Source organism: Danio rerio, chromosome 6 (genome assembly GCF_049306965.1).
Source record: "Danio rerio strain Tuebingen ecotype United States chromosome 6, GRCz12tu, whole genome shotgun sequence".
NCBI lineage: Eukaryota > Metazoa > Chordata > Actinopteri > Cypriniformes > Danionidae > Danio > Danio rerio.
Window position 1 is genome coordinate 40,933,034 of NC_133181.1, and position 24,743 is coordinate 40,957,776.

Genomic DNA, 24,743 nt, shown 5'->3' on the forward strand with positions numbered 1-24,743 from the left:
ACTAAAATGCTGCGATTGAACATATTATTTCTGAAAATAATGCATGTGACACAACAGGTTAGAAGATAGGCAGAGCTGTGATGTGTATTTGACTTATGTGTAAATAAAATGTTACTGGACAGCACCTTTGTAAAGAGCTACGATGTAATTCATGGTTGATTTGAATCTGAAATTGAATGACAGTGTGCTAAATACACTCACCTGCTTAAAGTTACACCTGTTTAACTGGTTGTTAAAGCAAATACCTAATCAGTCAGTCATATGGCAGCAAATGTATTTAAGCCTGTAAGAAGATCTGCTGAAGTTCAAACTGACAGGCAGCATGAGAAAGAAGCATCTCAGAAAAGCGTTAAATAATACAAAGCATGTCAAACCTTGAAACAGATGAGCTACAGCAGCAGAAAAACAAAAAAGTGCCCCTCCTGTCACCTAAAAACTTGAAAATTAGGCTACAATGCACATAGGCTCATGACTGGACAAAAAGATTGAATGGCCTGATTAGAGTTCAGATGGTAGGGCCAGAATAAAATAATAGATCTATTTGTCTCCTTGGATTGTATGCGGAAGAGCCTACTGTACCCTAGTATAGTTGCTAACCATATCAATCAATTTTTGATCACAGTGTGCCTATCATGTGATAGCTACTTCCAGCATGATGGTTTCATAAATATGTGAGTTCTTCAGCATGAAAACATAACAATGAGTTCAGTGTACTCGAATGGCTTCAGCAACGAGATTAAGGCAGATCTGATGACAAACCTAGGTACTACACATACAGTACAACCAAGGTGTACCATTAAATGGGTAACACTACTTGAATAGGTCATCCATAAGACATCATGACATAACACATCATTCACTGTTGTTCACTCATGTCATTTTAACTGTAAAGATGACATTGTTTGAGGTCTTTGCTATGATACATTATAACTTGTCTTTGTCTTTGTCATGTCAACATTACCAAGACAACATAACTCGTCATAAACATGATCAATCGGCCTTCTGTTAAAGAAAACTTGATAGAAAATATTTATGGCACTGTTATAAAAATATTTGACGGAGTATTGAGACTTAGGCCCAATCCCAATTCTACCCCTTAGCCCTTACCCCTACCTCTCGTTTTGCGCGCACTTGCCAAGGGGTAGGGGTGTCCCAATTCTCTTTAGTTTGGCGTAGGGCTAAGGGGAAGGGGTGAATAGCTATTTGAACGCAGATTTTTTCAGGACCACACTTGAAACCAAGGGGTAAGAAAATTTCCCAGAATACACCTGCCACAAAGGCAGTATTGCTGAACCCGGAAGTAAGGAGATCCACAAATGAGGATTTTTCATCAAACAAACACGTTTTAATATATTCATAACCGCATTGCGATCTATAATCCCTATTAATAACTCCTGTACAGCAGTCCCACAACATTCTGACACTTGAATACCCTGTCAGTAATGTCTAGTGGCTGTCAATGGGCTTTTTACAGTGTCTGCTATAATGTTAATGTTGTTTTTGGTGTGTTTACATTGATGAATATGGCCACTGTGTAAATGCACAGTAAAGTTACGATCTCATTGGCACATTAGATCGTTATGATAACATAATATATGCCTTCAGTGATTTCCTGAAGACAAATACCAAAAAATAACACAACTGGAATCACTACAGCAGTCGCTTTGTCTGATCTCACATGAAGCAGGAGATCGCGAGGACTATGATGACGTGTGCAGGTGCTGTAGTGCTATCCCAAATCTTAGGGGTAAATTTTGAAGCCCTCCCCTTCACCCTCGGTTGTAAGTGCCAAGGGAAAGGGGAAGGGGTAGGGGTACAAAAATAGAATTCGGATTGGGCCTTAATGACATTTTTATGACCAATTCAATTTGTACCCCTGTAGTTAAAATCAAGAAAATTTGAATGACGCTGTAATAAAGTATTTGTAACTCAAATAACCACTCGTTACATCTAAGGTATGCTCAAGAGCATCTCTGAATGCACAACACGTCCAACCTTGAAGCAGATGGGCTACAGCAACAGAATACCACAATGGGTGCCACTCCTGTCAGCTAGTAACAGGAAATTGAGGCTACAATTTACACAGACTCACCAAAATTTAATAATAAGATTGGAAAATCGTTGGCGGGTCTAATGAGTCTCAAATTTTGCTGCAACATTTAGAGGGTAGGGTCAGGAAAGCATGGATCCATCCTGCTTTGTAGCAACGGTTCAGGCTGCTGGTGGTGGTGTAATCGTGTGGGGGACATTTTCTTGACACACTTTGGGCTCATTCATTAGTACCAAGTGTGGATCGTGTCAATGCCACAGCCTACCTAAGTACTGTTGCTGACCATGTCAAAAAAAATATGGTCCAACCCGGTACTAGTGAGGTGTACCTAATAAAGTGGCCGACGAGTGTTTAATGGCCTCTTAACAACCATGTTTATAACCGAATTATGAATAGTTATGTTGTCTTGTTAATGCCAAGTTGTCATGACAAAGACAGACAGGTTTTGATGTATTGGTTTGTGGAGTTGTCATTACAAAGACATCCCAAACAATGTCATCTTTGCATTTAAAATCGCACAACAGAGCAAATAGCACTTTATAAAAGTTGTCAAACGCATGCATAACATTTCCTTTATGATTATAAAGGTGTCATGACAGTCATATGAGCACCTCCTTCAAGTGAAAGATTACCATTAAAGGGCTGGTAAGTGTTCAGTACAGTATGCATAACATGAGCTGCAGCTCCATGTCCAGTAGAATTATTTTTATAGGCACCGCTGTCCATGTTTTTATTTCAGGCAGATACTGCAAAACGGTTTGGACCTGGTCCTAACTATAAAGCTGATTCACCAGTTAACTGACTGACTGACACACACTGCAATGAATGGGATTGGATCAGACAAAGTGATTTACCTCTACTTGTGCTGATGTCTTCCGTACCAGCTGTGTGGCCAATTAGATGGTATTGATTGAGACGTGACCCTTCCTCTGCCACTACCACAGACTTGCCAGGGCCTTTTGTCCATTTATACACCACCTCCGAGATAGGATAGGCATCTGGAAAAAAAAATACAGATGTTTATCAATCAACAAGTTAGTATGTGCAGTCATAATTGCGTATTAACCCGACACAGCAAGTGATTGGAACATTAGTTCAAATCAAAGGTAATCTCTTTAGTTCCATCTTTAAGTAAGTTTGCATAAAAGTTGCTCACTCTTGATTATACAGTCACCGTCAGCTGATTGCATTGTGATTTGCATGCAGGCAGGTTTAATTTCTCAGATTAAGCAGGTACACTGTCTTCAGCTGTCAATCATAAGGAAACGTCTGCTTGCTTTATCAACAGGGAGCATGACTGTCTGACTCTGCCAAGTGTAGAGCTGGGGTAATAAATTTAATCATCTGCACCTGTGTTGACTAATAGGATTAGACCATGGGGTTAAAAAAGATCACAGGCGTCTGCATCTCTGTTGAAGACTACAGGATGGGATGTTTCATACAGTACGAACAAATCTTTCAGGTCATACATTCTAGTATATTGTTTGTCCTTTAATATAAATATTGTGCTATAAAATATTAATTAATTTATAGTGTTTTTATTTTCTAAGTATGTCTATTAGGTGTACAGAACAAATCCGACACAATGTGAAACTATTTTCAGCAGATGATTGTTTCTCATAAAATCGCTACAGCTTTACAGTGAGTTTCTTATCACTCTATTTTTTTTTCACTTTCGCCCCCTCCTTCCATTGTGACATTCAATCTTGAAGCAAAACATTAATCCTACCACTCTCTTGCCGGATGTCTCCATCACAATTAAGATTGACTTACACCATCTAGACTGAGGGATTATTCTGCCAACCGTCTACACACACACAGGCACACAGACATATGTAACCTTAGAAACCCTCAACCAATTCCTGCAAATGAATTTACAGTCACAGTTCTCCAGACCAGGAAAATCAAACCCTGTATTGACCTCGCTACAAATCTTCAGGCTAAATTATGACTTACAGACACCCATAAACAGATGCTCCTATAAATCATTAAAACTATTTTTGGGAAGCACTCATCAGTTCAGTTTTGGTAAAATCTATCATTATATGGTTGTGCTTTTACTTTCAAAAATGGTGTCAAATTTACATGGATGGTCACAGAAAAAAATGATTTTAGCATGTTCAAATGATTTAATGTGTAAGGTAAGCCTATTTAACCAAGTAGCTTCTGGACCATACAATAGACTCTGCTCAGAATGGACCGTCCACTTGAGGACAAGTCCACACATTGCCTGTTAAGACTCTGCAGAGCACCTGCCAAATGAGATTGTAAAGCTAATACTGAAGACTTTGACATGGAGCATGTTTAGGCAGTGAGTTCAAAAGTCCTATGATTTTACTATTCTAAATATATAATAAATGTGATAGTATTTATTACTGTGTATTTATTACCACTCTTTTTATGTAAAAATAAAAGTTACGAAAGAAGGGTTTTGCAGAGAGGCCATAGAGCAGTCATTTTCAAAGTGGGGGTTGGGACCCCTTGGGAGGGCACATGAGGAAGATGGGTGGGTTGCTTGCTGACTTCCAAAAATCAAACAGATTTATTAAACTATTACAATTACTATAGTTTATCTACAGTAGTAAATAGTTACATAAAAACGGTCACACTTTATTTTGATGGTTCATTTGTTGAATTTAAGTTACATTGCATCTACATGCCAACTAATTCTCATTAGATTATTAGTAGACTTTTAGGTTGGGGTTAGGGCTAGTCTAAGTTGACATGTACTTGCAAAGTTTCTTATAGTCAGTTAAATGTCTGTTGAAGGAGCAGTATCAACATATTAGGCAGACAGTCTACTAATACTCAAATGTTACTAAAAAATAAAAAATAAGCAAGATGTAAATAAAAAGTGATCAGCCTCTGATTTTTAATTTTTTTTTTACATTGGAATGGTGACCTCTAATAATTGTGTCAGTTGCAACAGATTGATTTTACATGATGTTGTATTTGTCAATACATTGATGTTAAACGTTCAACAAGTTTTCAACACATTTTTGGCACTCTCATCTATTAAAAATAAACACAGGTCACAACTAATCTTGAAGGATGATCTCTGAATGGTGGACTCTAAAATTGAAATGGGCTTGCTGTTCTCCAAATGTGCTAACCAACTCATTAGGTGAGGTTAATGTTAAAATTAAACGAATAAAAAAATATATACAATTAAAAATACTATGCTTATGTTAGACTGTAGCATTATTTTGTGTTGTCAAGATGCTCCTGCTCCTGTTTACCGACAGCTAGTTCTCTGCAACTCTCACATGGTTGCCTACTGAAGCTAAGCAGGGCTGGGCCTGGTCAGTACCTTGATGGCAGACCACATGGGAAAGCTAAGTTGCTGCTGGAAGTGGTCTCAGTAAGACCAACAGGGTGTGCTCACCCTGTGACCTGTGTGGGTCCTAAAGCCCCATTATATTGATAGGGATTTTATACTGCTTAAAGAGTGGCGACTTTTTAAATGAGATGTAAAACTGAGGTCCCGACTTTCTGTGGTTGTTAAAAATCCCAGGATTTCCTTCGAAAAGCAGTAGGGGTTTCACCCCGGCATCCTGGCCAAATTTGTCCAATGGCCAGTGTCCATCGTGGCCTCCTAACCATCCCCATAGAATTGGCTTTGTTTTCTCCTCTCCACCAATCAGTGTGGTGTGCGGTATGGTGCAATATGGCTGCCGTCGCGTCATCCAGGTGGATGTTGCACACTGGTGGTGGATGAAGAGATTCCCCCCAAAGTAGAAAACACTTTGAGTGGTCAGAATAGCGCTATACAATTTTAAGAAATAATTATTATTATTATTGTTTATAGCCTATGGTTGTGTGTGCACCGACACATGCATTTAAACGCCACTGAATATAAGGGAGGTCACGAGTCCCTGCCATTTTTATTTTCAGGGTTGTGGGTTGAAAGGTTTGTGAACTATAGAGGAACCATTTTTGCCTTCCCACTTTAGTAGTACTAAAAAAAACATTTATTTGTCATGGTGAAGAACATCACCTAATGAAGATTTTCTACTTTAACTATCCTTTTTTTTATACAATTTATTTACTTGCGCATAGTGTTTTAATAAAAAGAATTGACCTGGTATAGATCTGTAATTGGGATTATTATGACAAATTTGATGTATTCACACAAAGCTTTTTAAAAATGGAAAAAGAAAAAAACTTTCTGTTTTCAGTACATAGTTGTAGTTTTCTTTTTCTTTTTAACAAAATATATCAAAAAGATCAGTTCTCCTAAGGATGGTGTTTGAAGCTCAGTGCAAGTTCAGGTGACGAGAGACTACAACCAAAGAAGCTAATGAGTGTCAAGACAGTACTGGAGCTAATTATGGGTGGTGATTGTAAGTGTACCTAATTGGATTGAATTTAGTGGACATCAGCTGATCCTGATAAGCTCTGAACTAGTTAAAATGGAAAACTTGTCATGTATAGAATAGATTGAATTAGGATGGAGAGCAGAGTTTTGGATACTGATATTATGATGGTAGAATAACAAAACAATGGCCAAAAGGTGAATGAGAAAGAAAAGGTATTTTTGTAATGTTATTTAATCCTCAGCACACTTTGAGAGATGTTGTATGTGCATGCATATTTTTTATTTAACATACTTTTAGACTTTAGGAAACCACATAAGGGAAATGATGTGACAAGGTCTAGCTATTGCCGATTTCAAAATTATTTTTAGCCCTGAGTTTTGCTCACCAACAGATTTTTGCAGAAAGCCCAAAATCGGGACAAATTGATGCAATCACACAGTATAAATTATCAAAAACACGATCAGAGAGAATCGTCGACATGTTCTGATGCCTGTAAAATATTGCTCATTTTAAATATCGGGACTTGTCAGAAATTCAAAATCATGCTGTAAGGAATTCTGAGTGAGTTCTATCTGAAATACTAATTGGCGAAAACCAACAGCTAATGAGAGAGCAAAAAGGAGGACAGTGTGGAGTTCGCACAGGAGTTATAGACCACAATATCAGAATAGATATGCTTTACAATAAAGTTAAGCAGAAGCAAAGAAATATTAGCTTGATTAGCCGCAGTAGTACGCTGCAAAACCATTTACTGACCTCCAACTATTTTATCTCTCTTTGCACAATGCAAAATCTTTGTTCTCTTGTTTCTTTTTGATCTAAATCAGCATTCAGCGCACAAACCATTTGAATGGCAGATTATTTAAAATATATATTGCAGGGTACCATTTCCATGATTTTGTTTTGTAGTCCTGCAGTGATTATCCTCACTGATACATCATGCAGTATGAACACGGCAGCCACTGAATGCTAGATAGTAGATTTGTAGATAGTAATTTGATTATGACAATCATGCAGTGTGAACTCAACATAACAGAGGACAAAAATATTTCTCATAGGTCAGGGGTTGAGACTGGAGAAAGCCAATGTAACTCTTCATTATGACTGGGTCACCACAGCCCACAGTGGGAATATCCTCTAGAGTCATATTTTTACTCACACATGGCTGAAACACTTTTCAGTGAAATTAAATTGTTCAGTGTGAATTGACCTGACAGTATGTGTGTGTACAGGTTTAAAAGGCCAAAACATGTCAAAAATCCACAAAGCAGTGAACATGTGATAAGATCATTATTATAGTGAAACCGACTCATATTGTATGTGTCTGTGTGTGTGTGCTATTTTATGGGTATTTGTGGTCTTGAATGTTTCTTATTTCATATTATATATCAGATGCCAGGTTTTAATTTTGTTTTGTGCGTCTAATTTGCAACATTCAACAGGCTCACATTATAAGAGAGGCAGGAAATAGGATCACTTCTAATACTTATTTTGAGTTTTAAGAAGTATTTAATTATTTTACACAGAGAAAATGTTATAGTCTTCAACACACAGTTTGTTAATTGAAAATCAACGGATGCCTGCCTTTGTCATGCTATTGCTGATATGTAGATGTTTTTAAATTGATTGATAATTGACTGAAAAATATTTGCAGCCAATGTGTAGCAGAAGCCAGCTAGTGAAGTGCTCTAGGTCGAGCAACCGACTACCATGCGCAAGGTCAATGGTTAGATCCCAGCTTGGAGTAGGTTGGGTGGTGTTGGACTGGTGGGGTTATATTGGTGCTGTAATCGGATGTAAATGAGGTTTAGGGGAGTGAATTAAACTTTATTCCAATGTGGAATAGCTACTTGTGGTTTAGGGTTGCCAGAAATGATTTAAAATTAATTGATATTGCCCTGGCAGAAAATGGCTTTTGAATAGGTTTGTTTTTAAATGTAGTGAAGATAAGCACACATAATTTCTACTAGCCTGAGGCAGTGACTTTTAATTAACATTGATATTTCCAAAAAAAAGACTGCAAAAGACTTTATTTTAAAAAAATCAAGAATATTTTCTCAATCTTTCCTTTAAAACAAGTTGACATTTAATTATTGCCAGAGCTTTTAGAATTCCTCTACAGATTTTATCACCAGAATGGCAGCAAAAAGTTATTTAAACTTTATAGAAAACATTTTAAGGGATAGTTCATTCAAAAATGTACTCACTGTTTCCTCACACACCCAAATTTACTTACTATTTAGGCCCAATACTTAACCCTACCCCTCATTTTGCGCATTCAGATTTTTCCGGACCACACTCGAAACTAAGGGGTAAGAAAATTTTCCAGAATACACCTGCCACAACGGCAGCATGGCTGCACCCGGAATTATGGAATTCCACAATTTAGTATTTTTTGTCATTATTACAAATTTTTACAACAAAGCAACACATGTTTTAATTTATTCATAACCGCATTCGTGTTTTTCCGTCATACTTAAAAAAAATTATAAAATAAAAAATAAATAAATTTCGCTATCTATAATCCATAATAATAACTCATGTATAGTAGTCCCACAGCATTTTTGCTCTTAATGACACTCGAAAACCCTGTCAGAAAAGTCTAGTGGCTGAGAATGACCTTTTTAGAGTGTCTGTTATAATGTTAATGTTGTTTTTGGTGTGTTTACATTGATGAATATGACCACTGTGTAAATGCACAGTATAGTTACGATCTTATTGCCACATTAGATCGTTATGATAACATAATATATGCCTTCGGTGATTTCCTAAAGATGAATACCAAAAAATAACACAACTGGAATAACTACAGCAGTCACGACCGTAGATCTCATATGAAGCATGAGATTGCAATGATATGATGACGTGTGCAGGTGCTGTAGTGCTGTCCTAATTCTTAGGGATACATTTTCAAGTCCTTTCCCTTCGCACTCGGTTTTAAGGGCCAAGGGGAAGGAGAAGGGGTAAGGGTACAAAAATAGGATTGGAATTGGGCCTTACCCTCAAACCTTAAATTTATTTCTTCTGTTGAACAATAAAGAAGATTAAGAAAAGGCTGAACAACAGTAACCATTGACATACATATAAGAAAAACAAAAACAACGAAAGTAAGTGGTTACAGGTTTCCACCTTTGTTCAAAACATATTCTTTTCCATTCAACAGAAGAAAGAAAGTCAAACGGGTTTGGAACAAGTTGTAAATGATGGAATTTCAGTTTTGGCTGAACTATCCCTTTAAATCTCACTACTTCCTTTCCAACATACACCCACACCTCTAGTACCTTTCAATCTGTCCCTAAAGCCTGCCTTTCTTTACACTGAGATTATGAGGCTTGGCTGCCCTAAGGTCATTCCATGCTCTTTATACACCAGCACTATCATCTCTAGCCATTCGCTCAGTAGACTGAAATAGTATTCATAAAACCACAGCATATTGTTTGTGATTTTAAGGCATAGTTGTTGAAATGTTATGCTTGTGTAAATATATAAATGTGTAAATATGATTTTGCAATTTTAATATGCCTATATTATTTTTTAAAACTTCTTCAGAGAGTATATACTTCAGCTTTGTGTATGCCTTACCTTATTTCTCTCTGAAAACTCTCTGGAAAGAGATATATTGGATTAATCTGAACTAAAAAATGATTGACCACTGGAGATCTTTACAAGGTTGAATCATCCCACAGTAATCTTTGTTATATATAATCTTTTGAGGTGAATCTGTGCTAGCACAAGAGCCTGAAAGCTGTATTCCAATGTGAAAGGGCTAAATATACCGTAAGTATACAGCAAATAAACCTTAATGGACCTGACAAAAATAGACACTAAATAGAGGATATAAAGTGAGAGACAGGAAACGGCGAAACAAAATTTCCTCCTGTGGTTGGTGTTAATGCATGAAATATTGCATAGGTAAGTTTGTGAGAGCTGTCCAAGTATACTTTACTCTTCACACCTCAAGAGGCACATTAGCAAAATACATTTATTAGCTTGTCTCTAATTCCAGAATTGCTTGTTTAAATCCTACTCAGGGTGGTTCATGTAAAACCAAATATATTTAATTGGTGCCGTGGCCCGGATTGGAGTGAGGTTTAGGGGGTGAGTAACAAAGGCCAGTTTGTGAGAGTTGTGTGAATAAATCTTATTTCCATGGCCTCAAAAGAACACTAGTGCCCTAAACCAGATGAGAGTGAAGTTTAAGGGAGAGAATGTAACAGTGGCTGGTTAGTAAGAGCTGTAAATGTAAACATGCAATAAATGAACTAGATGCCAGCTATTGAAAACTACGCCAGTAAATCTCACTTCAATGACCTCAACTGGTGCACCAGTGACAGACGAAAGAGTCTGCAGTCTTTAACATATCTGTTATTGTGCCTGCCATCTGTCTGCATCTGTTGACATGTTGGCACCTACTTCACAACTTGAATCATCAGTTTAAACTCGAGGGGTTAACCTGTTGTGTGATTCAGATAGGAGTGAGGTGGCTTGTTTGTGATAGCTGTGCAAGTAACCCTTACTCCCCTGACCTCGAGAGGTCCACTAGTGACAGACGTTACAGGTTGTGATGTCTCGCATCCTTGTTAGTACCCATCCCCCATGCCAAAATTGCCAGTTTATATCATGCTCTGAGCAGGTCAAGTAGAACTTGAAGTGATTGTGCTTCCACAATCTCTACATTTAAACTAAAATACTAATTTTTATTTCTAATCTCGATTCAAGTTTTATTGCTGCATAATAACTGGATTAAACTACATTTGGCCCATGCTAATTAATTTTTTAATTTTGCTTCTTGCCTCACAGCCAATGTGAGCACTAATCATTGTGTTCAACCATTTATACAAAAACTACAAATTTATTTTTTTCCTTTTCTTTTAAAAAATGTGCTTGTTGTCTTTTGCCTCACAGCCCCTCCAAGCAATAATCATTATCCAAACCTTAATTCAGAACCTTTTTTCCTTTACTTTTTTTATATAAACTGTTAAACTAATTATAATTCCAACCGAAGATTATTTCAGAAAAAAAAACTATAGATGCAATAAATATAATAAGGCATCTTTAAAAAAAATAATACTATTATTATTCACCTGCTTTGAATATTACCACTCAGTTGAATGGGTGTTATCAGTGGTTATCAGCTGATAGATATTGGCCAGTAGGGGCCTTAGTCAGAAGGCTGTTGCCATCCATCCACATGGTTAATCAGCTAAACTAACACTCCAGATCCAAGTTAAATCTGTTTTTACATCACTGTGCCAGTTTATCAGCTAATAACCACTGATAATGCCCATTCAATCAAGTGATACCATTCAAATTGGCTGAATTATTAACAAGATCTAACTGACAACAATGCATTTTTAACAGTATTCATTATTTTTGCTAATGTTAGATTCTTAAAGTAATTTTTTTTTTCAGTAAAACTATAACAGTGCTGCCTTAGCCACATTATGGCTTAATTTAAACAAAAAAACTAAAAAAACAAGAATAATTCAATCTGATAATCTGATACTTCTTTATAGCACACAAAAGGCTAATCTTTAATCTTTATTTTGACTTCTAGTCAATAGCAGCAATCTTCTACAAAAATTTAGCTCTATAGCCCAGTGATCTAGAAACATTACTTAATTAAAAATACTAAACATGGTGTATAACAAAAAACTATTAAAGAAAAAAAATAACACGGTGTACCAAAACCTCTGATCTCTGGAACTTCAGACAGTGTTGCTCCTCTAAATTTTTAGATCTAATATTCACCTAGTTTTATTACAACTTTTTCATTCATTCATTCATGGCATTCATTACATGCTTTTCACACCCCTGCTTTTTGGTTTATCTTTAACTTCTCTCCTTTTTCTTCTTCCCTGGACACCAGAGTGCTTTGGCCTTTTTTATGGTGATAATTACATATATCATAGTCTGGGAACTAAATATGCAAGATTGCACTTTATATGGGAAGATTGATAATGCGTTGAATAGAAGTGAGTTATGGTTCGCTTTTTAGTAATATTTTAAATTGATACTGTTGAAGTAGTATGAGTAATAAAAATGAATACATAAATAATAATTTAAAAGCACCCCCATTGTCTATTCCACAGTCTGGCCTTCAGTCATACAGTCTGATACACATTACCTACAGTAGACACACGCCAGTCTCACAATGAAATAATTTAAACTCAAATCAATAATTCATGTCTAGCCATGCTATAAGTAGGATAATGTACTGTACTATCAGCCAGTCTCTACCTCAAAATAAACCCTTTCAAGGTGATACAAATCCCCTCTGCTTCACACCAGGCGCTATTTTGTGAAAATCCTTGACTGACTATATTAATTCTGAATGTATGCTTTCGTCAGCACTGAAAGTACTTACACATATGGGATAATGGCCATTGCCACAGATAAGCATTGTGTCTGTTGAGATTAACTACAAGAGTTCTGTTGAAGAACAATAAACCTAGCATAAAGCACACCAACTGTAACCCTGATATGTTGCTGTTTTTACGTTCCCTTTCTAAAGCATTCTGGTTGTGATAGCAGCTAAAACCAGGCGTCTGTCACTGTTTTCCAACGAGCCAAACAAAAGCTGCTAAGTGCAGACAGAATTTATATAACCCTTTACATAACAGAGCACAATACTTCAAGTAAACACATTTGTTATGCGATTTACAAGTTAAATCACCAATTCTCTGTACATAGAGAAACTCCTGCTAGGAAAATTGTGTTAAACAAGTGTGTGAACTTGACGTGTGTAAGTATGTTCTTTAACATGACTCCTAAATTTACCACCTGATAATGAATCATTTATACCATCTGAAACAGTTTAGATAGCTCACAAGGTGTTTTAAATTGCAAAATTAGAAATCTTACAAATCAGAGAAAAAAAAATCTCATCAAATGACTAAATATCAAAAGGCAGTGATTTCTCCCAAGTAAAGTTTGTGTTTGTTAAGACTGTGAATATTCAGTTGTGCTCAAACTTCATTAAATATTTATGGTGGTATAAGTAGGTCTTGCTTTTATTATAAAATATGTATAATAAATCAATTGATAAAATCAATGAGAGGAGTAAATGTTGTTGGATATCCTATTGCCCACAAGGTATTTCTCGATTGGGAGAACAAAGCAAGAGTGGTAAAAAAAATGGATCACTGAATGAACTGCTAAGCCTTGTTAAAATATTTTCAGTATATCAAGCTTCTCTTCTTTTAAACAAAATGTTTTTTTAGACAGTCGTGTTGTAGTAGTAAGGTTGCTTGTCTGCATATACCAATTTGGATTCAGGTCAAATCATGCCGGCCCGTATAATTAATTTTAGAGTGATTACATTTTATATCCTATTCTTCTAACCATGTAGATGTTCTAATTTAACAATCCATCAAATTGTAATGGGAAGACTATGAGATGCCCAAATGCATGGCATCAGACTCATTTTAGGTCACAGGCCAGATTAGATTAAACGTCACCTTATGCCGGCTGATTTTTGATTTGTTAAACCTCGATGTACCCATGCAGAGCGTAAGCCTTATGCAACTTTGCAAGTTGAAGTCCAAGAGCAACTTTAACTAGGTGAAATCAGTAAATGTACTGTAATTTTCAGTCTGGATGTCATCTGTTAATTTTACAGACATTTCACAATGTGACTCACACAATGCAAAACACAGGTAATAAAAAAAACAAATAATAAACAGTTTCTATGGGGATGTTTTATAGGGAGTAATACATTTTTCAAATAAATTGCAGGTAACAATTAAACTTGGGAATTAAATTATCTTAAATAACGCAATATTAAATACCACAAACAAAATTATAAAGGTTCCACAGCTTTAAACTGACAGCCTTCAGTAACTGCCTAACTACAGTAAACTACCTGTATTTTTGTAAATCGATATATAAGACAGCGGCCAAAAATCCCATGTGATGTACTTAAACTAAACCTCAAATTGTATTTGGATATGCACAATCTCCCAGCATCAATGAGTTCTGTCTGTCTTCAGAATCCTAAACCAAAGACTCTCTGTGCATAGCCCGTAACATCAAAGAAAGCTGAGCTCATCTCAGGTCATCCCTGGCTTCTTAACGAGAAAAAGCCTTTCTTTTGTGTGTGCGTGTGTCTGTACGCAGTGGGTATGAGAGGGATGGCAGGACACCTTCCTCCTAATCCAGTCCCCAAGTCACCCTCCTCTCTGCAAGCAGCAGGTGATAATCTTAATCCTGCTCCTGGACAAAAGCACCTGCCATGTGATAATGAGACTAAACTGGACTAAACACCAGTCCATCAAGCTGTTTAAAGTGGGCCAAGTTAGTATGCAATTTTTGTTTATTTTGGTAAAAAGGACACTAAAATGTCATGACAAAAACCCAGTGAGAAAAACTACAACTGTTGCCAAATAAATATCTATTAATTAACAGGTTCCACATTTCACGGTTTGCATGCAATTTCTGTTTATTTACCACTATGAATTGAATTATGAGATATTTTTCTCTGCTCTGTTGACTTTTGATGATGAAAATTCAACTCTGCAATTTAACAAAAGGAATTTTTTTGTTGCATATATAATAATAATAATAATAATAATAATATAATGTATAGATAGTGACGTCTGTAAAATGACAGAAAAAGTATGTTTTTTTTGTGTGTGTGTCATGATTTACAAACCCCCCAGACAATATATAACATTTTTTTTTAAATGTTAATAAAGGTCACTCTTTCAAAATTTTCAACATCAAACATTATAAGAAAGGTCAAGATCCCATTAGGGCTGCAGGATATCAGAAAAATCTCATTAGGGATGCACAATATATTGGCGGCCATTTCGTTATCGGCCGATAAATGCTATTTTTAATGTTATTGTTATCGGTTCGATGTCAAAATTGGGTCGATATCTTTAAGCTGATAGGTTATGTAATTGTACAGAACTGCCTGTCTCGCATATGCTTGGGTCGAACTTGTTCAGACTTGTCCAGTGCACTAAAACTGAGCTTTTGTCACATTGTTTATTCCTTCCAAGTCCATAATTTCTTTATGTGCTATTGCTATATGTTAATTACTCAGTAAGTAACCATATTTCTTATCCTTGCAGATATGGTTGATAGAGTGCCATTGTGTATCTTGGTTTAAATCGCCTCAGGAAACATATTACTTGTATATGCATAATAGCAGTGATGCACACATGCTAAACAACTTGGGTTGTTTGTAATATAATATGATTATTTGCTATTATCAACGCGTTGCTTGCCATGTGTTGTTGATGAAAAATAGTATTCAGTTTGATCGGCATATTTCTAATGATTATAACGAGTGCGTTTATAACAAAGTGAGCTGACAGAGCCTTTACAGCACCAGAAACAACAGTTGTTTACTGAATTAAAAATAAAACATTTTGAAATATGTATATTTATCGGCTATAGTATATCGGTTTTCCACCTCCAAATCTTAAGACTTTTCGGTTATTGATATCGGCCCAAAAATCCAAATTGGTGCATCCCTAAATCCGGTATTGCGATATTTTATTTTTCTGCAATAAATATTGCAATATAAATGCAGTTCCACAAGATGAATAGCTCTATTTGGCCGTTTTCTGGGGAGGCTAACATTATTTAGGTACAGTAATAACAATGCAAACAATGCTTTTTTTGCTTTGCAATGTCTTGTAAGGGGGCGCCTAACCTGTGGTCTGAGTGGGTCCTAATACGACGGGGACTCTATACTCCTCAGTGAGCGCCGTCTTTCGGATGAGACGTTAAACCTAATTCCTGACTCTATGTGATCGTTAAAAATTCCAGGATGTCCTTCGAAAAAGAGTAGGGGTTTAACCCTGGCATCCTGGCCAAATTTGCCCACTGGCCTCTGTCCATCATGGCCTCCTAACCATCCCCATATCACAACTGGCTTCATCACTGTGTCTCCTCTCCACAAATCAGCTGGTATGTGGTGTGTGGTGTGCGGTCTGGCGCAATATGTCTGCCGTCGCATCATCTAGGTGGATGCTGCACACTGGTGGTGGATGAGGAGATACCCCCCTATGTGTAAAGCGCTTTGAGTGCACAAAAAGTGCTATGTAAGTATAAGAAATTATTATAGTGTTTCTAGTCCAAATATCGGAATAACTCTAAGATTATGTAAACATATAGTATAATTTTTACCTTTAGAAAGAATTTGAAGAGTTTTTCCTCTAGCCAAATGATCTGCCATAAGGTTACGTAAAATAATCTTGTTTTCACTTTGAAATGTAGATATTTGGACAAGAAACAATACAGAAATTCTAAGTAAAATTTTTGCATAATCTGTATAAACTTTGTATAAATTATTAAATGCAATTAATCTTTGTTACATCATACTTTTTGTGCCCAAATGGTTTAAACTCTTGAAATGCTCATTCACAGGCCTTAAAATTGCATGCAAATTATAAACCTTCACTCTGTGAAGCTTAGCAGTGACTCTACAAATCATGTGACTCAACATTGAATATCTTGTGAAGTGACTATTGCAGATGCACACATTGCGATATTGATGCTAAAATTATGTATTGTGCAGACCTAAATCCCATAGTCCAATTCAAAATCATAAATCAATTGAAAAAATAAAACATGAATCACAAACTACAAAAAAACTAACAAACTGGTAAATATGGTAATGTGGTTAAATATAACAAACACTGATTGGTCATGAATGAATGTGTAGTCTGATATGTACAGTATCACTATGGCATTACATGAATTAGAGTCAAAAATGCATTTGATGTAACAGCCAAAAAAAATGAGTGTAGTCTGAAGCTGCATTAGGATTAGGGTTTGGTTTAGATTTAGCTTCAAGTAATTATGCATAATGTACTGTTAATACTCTTACATGTACATGTAACAAGGAGACTGTAAAATAAAATTTTACAGAAGTATCATGGGTTCCAAAAAGGACCTTTTAAGGAACAGTTTTTTTTTTTTCTTAATGTTAAGAAAGTTTATTTTACTGTCTGTTCGGATAACACAAATGATATTGTGCTGTACTAAGACACCCAATGTACTATTCAGCTATTTTGGAGAGAAAGTGTGGTAATTGTGGATTTTTCAAGTTTGAAATTCACATGTTTTAACTGAATAACAGATGGATGTAAAGAAAGATCTACACATTTCAGCATCAGAGTGTTTTTCTTATGATTTCTTATAATCTGATTTTTCAATATATATATATGTTTATAAAATAAAAACGAACCAAAGATTTTTTTATGAGTGGCAAGGGGGATTTTTGTCATTCAACATAAAACATAGACTTACAGCTGCCAAATTTGAGCGGGCAGGCATGGGCATCCATAGGGAAATCCTCCAACTGCATTGGACACTCCGCTGATATGGTCAATCTGAAGAATGAAACATAAAGATATGATTGAATGGATACTATCTGGAGAGTTTAGAAATGTCTTAACTCACTGCTGCCACACACTAAAGCACTAAATAACTGATTGAAACTAATTTAGTCACACATTACAACAAGGTTTCATTAGTTACTGTGAGTTAATGTGTTCACTATCATGAAATAAGAATGAACACTAATTCCAAAGCATTCATTAATCATCGTTCAATATTTACAGACGCATTATTACAATCCAAAGTTGTGCTTGTACACATTACAGTAGTCATTGCTCTGTGAAATAATGAGAACTAACAATGAACGACTTTATTTTTATTAACTAGCATTATCGAAGATGAATAAATACTGCAATAAATGTATTGTTCATTGTTTGTTCATGTTAGTAAATGCAATAATTAACATTATTAAAAAGTACCTGTTTGTAAAGTGTTACCGAAAATCCTCTTAATGTAGCTAAAATAGCTGGTGTGTATTATTAGGGAGACTGAACTTGAGTGTGTATATTGAATGCTCTTAGATGTATTTATAGAACAAGGGTGCCATCGTGTGCCAGAACTAGGAATGCTGCCAAACTGGTGAAGCAAAGCACTGCTAAATCTGGCTTTGCTTCTAATGACCCCCCCCCACACACACACACACACAAACACACACACACACACACACACACACACACACACCAATCTCACCGACACACACATACAAATGGCATTTCCTCTTCAGTTACTCTCATGTTTCATTCATGTTTGATTCTAATAGATTTATATAGTTGTACAGTAAATTTTATAATACTGTGCTGATTTTGAGTTGGCATCGCCACCTATTGGAACATTTGAGGACTACAGGAGAAAAAAATGAGTAAGGCGTTTACTTTCAGTTCTATCCAAATTAGTATACCTGTACACAGATACAGTTAAAAAATTAAATTAAATTAAAAATAAAATAAAATAATAAATCACTTCATAATATACTTCATATATTAATATAATAATATATATTTTAAACAAAGTTGGTATATAAAATTAAGTAAAGAAATAATTTTGTAAAATATTATGCTTTTTATGAACTTGAAAGCATTTTTTTTATTCAGACATACAATGCGTCTTACAGTAATCTAGTTAGACAAAAAAAGATATAGATATATTAAAGTGAGTGTATAATTAATAAATCACTCTAAATATAAATACAGTTGAAGTCAGAACTATTAGCCCCCCTTTGAATTTGTTTTTATTTTTAAATATTTCCCAAAAGATGTTTAACAGAGCAAGGAAATTTTCACAGTATGTCAGATAATATTTTTTCTTCTGGAGAAAGTCTTATTTGTTTTATTTCAGCTAGTTTTATTTCAGGTCAATATTATTAGCTCCTTTAAGCTTTTTTTCCCGATAGTTTACAGAACAAACCATCTTTATACAATATGGTTTTGTATAAAGCTAACCTAACCTGCCTAGTTCACCTTATTAACCTAGTTAAGCCTTTAAAATGTCACTTTAAGCTGTATAGAAGTGTCTTAAAAATATTTAGTAAAATATTATTTACTGTCATCATGGCAAGATAAAATTAATCAGTTATTAAAAAGAAGTTATTAAAACTAATATGTACAAAAACGTGTTAAAACTCTTCTCTCTATTAATCAGAAATTGGAAGGAAAAATAAACGGGGCTAATAATTCTGACTTTAACTCTACATTATCCCTAATACAACTATTTTTGTTCTTATTATTATTTATATGTATATTATATAAAGTATTTTATATTCCTTAATATAAACATATTACAAAACATATCTATTTTAAATGTTATATATAAGAACTTAATAACTGGTGTCACTACAGTAACAAAATATGATTTATTTTTGAAAACAATACACTGTCATTAAATAACTAATTAAATCATTTTACTTCTCAAAATAAAAGTTATTGCTCAGAATAAATAAATCCTTCTACAAGAAATTGAAAAGTTGCCTTTATAATTTAGGGGATTCCTCACAATGATATGAAAGGGGAGGGGGGATGATGATAAGACTGCAGTGACTCTGCAGTGTCTGAATCTACTATCCTGCAGCCCCCTCTGGTGGACCACTTGTAAAAAACACATTAGAAACACTACAATATAAGTTTTCCTGAAAAGGCTAAATGCGTAAAAGTGATGTAGATGGATTTTGCAGATAAAGAACATTAATTTATTATATCTGAGACAGCTCATGTGAATCAGATTCCTGAATGTTACAAAATATGATGAACAACTTAATTATTGTTACTCCATCAAACAATCCGAAGATTCCATGCAAAGAAATACATTCTACCATGTGTCTGCTGACTGCAGAAAGTCTGTTTGAATCAATGTTCAATGGCGGCTGCTAAAGCAAAAGTCATCAGAAAGGCCATTTAGAGCAGCAATTGTATGAGATCAAGGCTGATCATAGCTAGCATTACCATAATACATGATGGAGGCCTTATTATGCCACCCCGTAGTCATTAAATCTTCCCCTTGACATCCCGTCTGGAGCCCATTATTGGTGTAACCCAAGCAATAAGATGTCGGCACTGACAGAGTAATGAAGGGGTTTGATAAGTAATGGGGGTTTTCTGATTGCAGGTTTATTTATATATGCAAATTGGCATATTCTGATATTGGCTTGATTTTTGCAACATAAAAAAGATTCTATTACTTCAAAATATAAAGTAAAATGATGAGCTTTGTGAAATTATGCTACACCAAAAACATCTGTAAAAGGGGCAGACAGGCTAAATAAAAATGTGATTTCACTGCTGTAGTTGACACTTAAAAACAGCGAGAATAACTGTTTCCTTGGTGCTGTAAACAATGCAGCTGCTCTAATATTTAATGTGTATGCTAAATACCATCTACATTTTGGGAAAACAATGGATACTTGAAATACTTCCTTTCAGTGTTGCCAATTATTGACCTTATTCTATCACATACTAGCGGGCACAGCCATTAGAACCTTATAGGCTCATTGAGTTTTTTGGCTGAAAAGCTGATTGATGTTGCAAACTTGTATTTTTCTTAATGTACTTTTGCTGTACAGTTGTTTGAAGAGCAAGTAGTTTGACCATTTACTTTGCATCTCTCAAAGATGGCCTGTTTTTGTTTTAACAAAATAACGAATTTTGCAGAACAGTGACAAGTTTGCATAATAAATTAATGATCATAAAAAGTTGAGCTTACTGTTCCATGTGTGGGCATAAACCTCTATTACATACGGTAAAATACATACTATGAATCTAATTTGACTTTATTTCAAGTTATATGTAGATACAAACATGGTGTCTATTGGTATAAGCTAGTTTTAGACAGCTGACTGAATATGCTGATAAAATGGTACAATCCATTACAGCAGAAGTCACCAAACTTGTTCCTGGAGGGCCGGTGTCCTGCAGATTTTAGCTCCAACCCTAATCAAACACATCTGAACAAGCTAATCAAGGTCTTACTTGGTATACTTGAAACATCCAGGCAGGTGTGTTGAGGAAGTTGGAGCTAAACCCTGCAGGGACTCCGGCCCTCCAGGACCAGGATTGGTGACCCCTGCATTACAGGGATGGTCAAATTTTCATTATTATAAATTTTAAAGATATAGATAAACTCAAACTATTTTGAATGGTCGTGGGCAACTTATTACACGGCACAGTGGCTCATGGGTTAGTACTGTCACCTCACAGCAAGAAGATTGCTGGTTAATGTCCGGGCTGGGCCAGTTGGCATTTCTGTGTGAAGTTTGCATGTTCTCCCTGTGTTCATGTGGAATTTCTTGCTGGTTTCTTCCAAAGACATGTGGTATAGGTAGATTTGGATTAACTAAATTTGACGTAGTATATGATTGCGTGTGTGAATGAGAGAGTCTATGGGTGTTTCCCAGCACTGGGTTGTGGCTAAAAAACATATACATAAAACATATGCTGGAATAGTTGGCAGCTCATTCCACTGTGGCGACCCCTGATAAATCAGGGACTAAGCCAAAAAAAAAAAGAGAACAAACAATAGAACAAACCATTGTTATACAAAAACTTGCCTAATTACCCTAACCTGCCTAGTTAACCTATGTTAAGCCTTTAAATTGCCCTTTAAGCTGTATAGAAGTGTCTAGAAAAATATCTAGTGAAATATTATTTACTGTCATTATATCAAAGATAAAAAAATCAGTTATTAGAGATGAGTTATTAAAACTATTATGTTTAGAAATGTGTTCTTGTCTCCGTTGAACAGAAATTGGGGAAAAAATAACCAGGGGTGCTAATAATTCAGGGGGGCTAATAATTTTGACTTCAACTTTATGCTGCTAATTATTCGACTTTCTGAAACATGTAAAACTATGCCCAAACACAAACAAATGTCTTTGTTTAATGATGAAAACATCACTGAAATATAAAATCAGCTGAATATTTGTTAAATTTGATAAGTTAATGCAGAATATGACTTTCAATGGGTATAAATTCTCATAAGGTAACACCTTGGCTGCCACTGCAGTCCAGTACAACCCGTCTGTCTTTGCTACAACTATTCTCCTTCTCTGGCCTCTGTTAAAGCCTCCACTCTGATTATACAACCACTCACTCACTGTCCTTTGTCAAATCAAGCCAAATCAAATGAAATCAAATGAAATCAAATCATATCAAATCGTTGCAGTGTAGTTAGTAAGTCTGAAACAGACATCGGCCAAATTAAAACAATGAAAACTGTCTGGTTCCCAGGCTGGTTACAATATTTTTTTCTCAGTATATTGTCACACAAATTATTAAAATAAATGATATTATTGTCATTTTAAAACCATTTTACAACCCTGATTATATAATAATTATACAAGGGTATTTAGATTCCGCAATTTGATGCTAAGTAAATATAATCCATTGCCACCGGTGATGTAGTAGAATGTAAATGACATTTTTTACTGTCACTGTTAAGGAAGGGGGCTACAGCTTCGAACTAATGCAGATTTGAGCAACTTTTTTTTTCCAAACTTTCATTAGTTTTTAGGGAAACCTTTTCTATTTTATAGTCTAAACACTGTTTCTAGGAGGCTCTCAAATCAGATAAAATGTTAGTGACATTTATTTTTTGTAAACACGATGGACGATATACTGTATTCATTCATTCATTTTCCTCCTGCTTAGTCTCTATTTCAGAGTTCGCCACAGTGGAATGAACCTCCATATACTGCATAGTTTTTCACTCAAAATAATTGAGGTGTACTGTACATGTGTTGCATGATGAGTCGATATATTGATTGCCAAATGTGCACAGAAAAATGGCAATTGGCATTTAGTAGGTTTTAAGCAAAAAATGTCCGATTCTGATTTCTGGCTGGTCGATCGGTGCTTACTGCCACAGGACTCCAACTGCTTAAAACCCCCATCATCAGCATCTAAGGTTGAAGGGCCCATAGTCGGATCTCTGACTGGAAATCCTACGAGGATGTAATTAATGAGACAGTACACGTGAGGCGCTGTTCCCCCGGTTAATCAGCGCAGGGCCTTCATCTCTGACAGCTCCATGATGAATTGCTGTATTGGAGAAATGAAGGACTGTCCTCTAAACTCAACCTCCATTCGACCAGCTCACACAACTTTATCAAAAGCAGCCATATGGGAGGCGAAGAGCTCGCTGTGTACTTACTGAAGGTTTAGTGCTGAGCTCAGCATTGCTGGATGTGGAGACGAAACGATGTGGCACTTGGGCCTTGACAAATCACAGGAGCTCATAGCTTTATCCTGACGGTGAGCTTTATTTGGTCTGTGATAGCCTATTAGGGCTCATAAATTATTATTTTTGTCCTTCCCTTGGCTGTCTTACAAATTTCACAAGAGCGTTCAGACAGAAGTCTGTGTCCGTAAGTAACACTGGCCGATTCCGTGCTAGCACAACAGTGGGTTTGATTATAAATAATGTACAATGCTTAAAACATTAGGTTAGGCTAAAATATTAGGTTTCCTTAAATATTAAAGAGCTGATATTGTAATGCAGTTTTTAGTTCTAGAAGTATCTGGGTCAAAAAGAATCAAGACAATAAAAGAGCAATACAGGCTTTATACACTTGCACTTAATTAGGTACACCTTATTAGTACTGGGTTGGACCCTCTTTTGCCTTCAGAACTGCCTCCATGCTTTCATGTTGTTGATGCCAAATTTAGAGCCTACCATCTGACTGTCGCAGAAGAAATCGAGACTCATCAGACCACGCAACGTTTTTCCAATCTTCTATTGTCCAAGTGTACCTAATAAAGTGGCCAGTGAGTGTATTTTTCCTATAAATTCGATTTTTTTCTTCTAGTCAGAAAAGACTGCCTATCATGCATTTTAACCACAATTTATAGAAAAAGCACATTAAATGTCATTCAGCATAAGATTATCTAATAAAAAATCTTCATATCATAATCTTCGTCATATATTTCAATCAAGAATCATTAGAAGACATATTAAAAATAGTACTTTATAGGATGTTTTTATTAAATTAAAATATAATTAAGGTGTCTTGCGTTGACCTCACAGCAAAAAAGTCACTAGTTCCACTCCCGGCTGGGCAAGTTGGCATTTCTGTGTGGAGTTTGCATGTTCTCTTCGTGCTCCGGTTTCCCCCACAAGTCCAAAGAAATGCGGTATAAGTGAATTGGGTAAGCCGAATTGTCTGTAGTGTATGTGTGTGAATGAGAGTGTATGGGTGTTTCCCAGTGATGGGTTGCAGGTGGAAGGGCATCTGCTGGGTAGAACGTATGTTGGATAAGTTGGCGGTTTATTCCACTGTGGCAACCCCAGATTAATAAATGGACTAAATGGACATTTATTTATAATTATTAATTGTGAAACTGTATTTTTAAAAACAATATATAAAACAAAAATATTCTTTACATTTTTACAATGCATGTTTGCCTACTGCAGCATTTGCCTCAACATCGAGCTCAAGCTAAGAAGTTATTTTAAAAACATGGCAGATCTTTCAGAAGATTTGACAGTTTCTAGAACATCTCCCTTTTGTTCGGTCTCATAACCTCCTTTTTAAC

At 35.7% G+C, this 24,743-nt stretch overlaps 2 protein-coding genes across 4 annotated transcripts in view; one reads left to right on the forward strand and one right to left on the reverse strand.

The window, feature by feature from the left end:
* Positions 1–24,743, reverse strand: part of gabra5 (gamma-aminobutyric acid type A receptor subunit alpha5) — a 60,041-nt gene that overhangs the window by 17,780 nt on the left and 17,518 nt on the right. For both annotated transcript variants that reach the window (XM_005166083.6, XM_005166082.6), the window contains exons 7-8: positions 17,635–17,717; positions 2,905–3,048 (exon numbers count right to left, since the gene is read on the reverse strand). In XM_005166083.6, coding sequence (XP_005166140.1) covers positions 2,905–3,048; positions 17,635–17,717 — 227 coding nt within the window. The remainder of the gene's footprint in view (positions 1–2,904; positions 3,049–17,634; positions 17,718–24,743) is intronic.
* gabrb3 (gamma-aminobutyric acid type A receptor subunit beta3) overlaps positions 1–24,743 on the forward strand; it is a 138,869-nt gene that overhangs the window by 1,804 nt on the left and 112,322 nt on the right. The gene's annotated exons all lie outside the window — the stretch shown is intronic.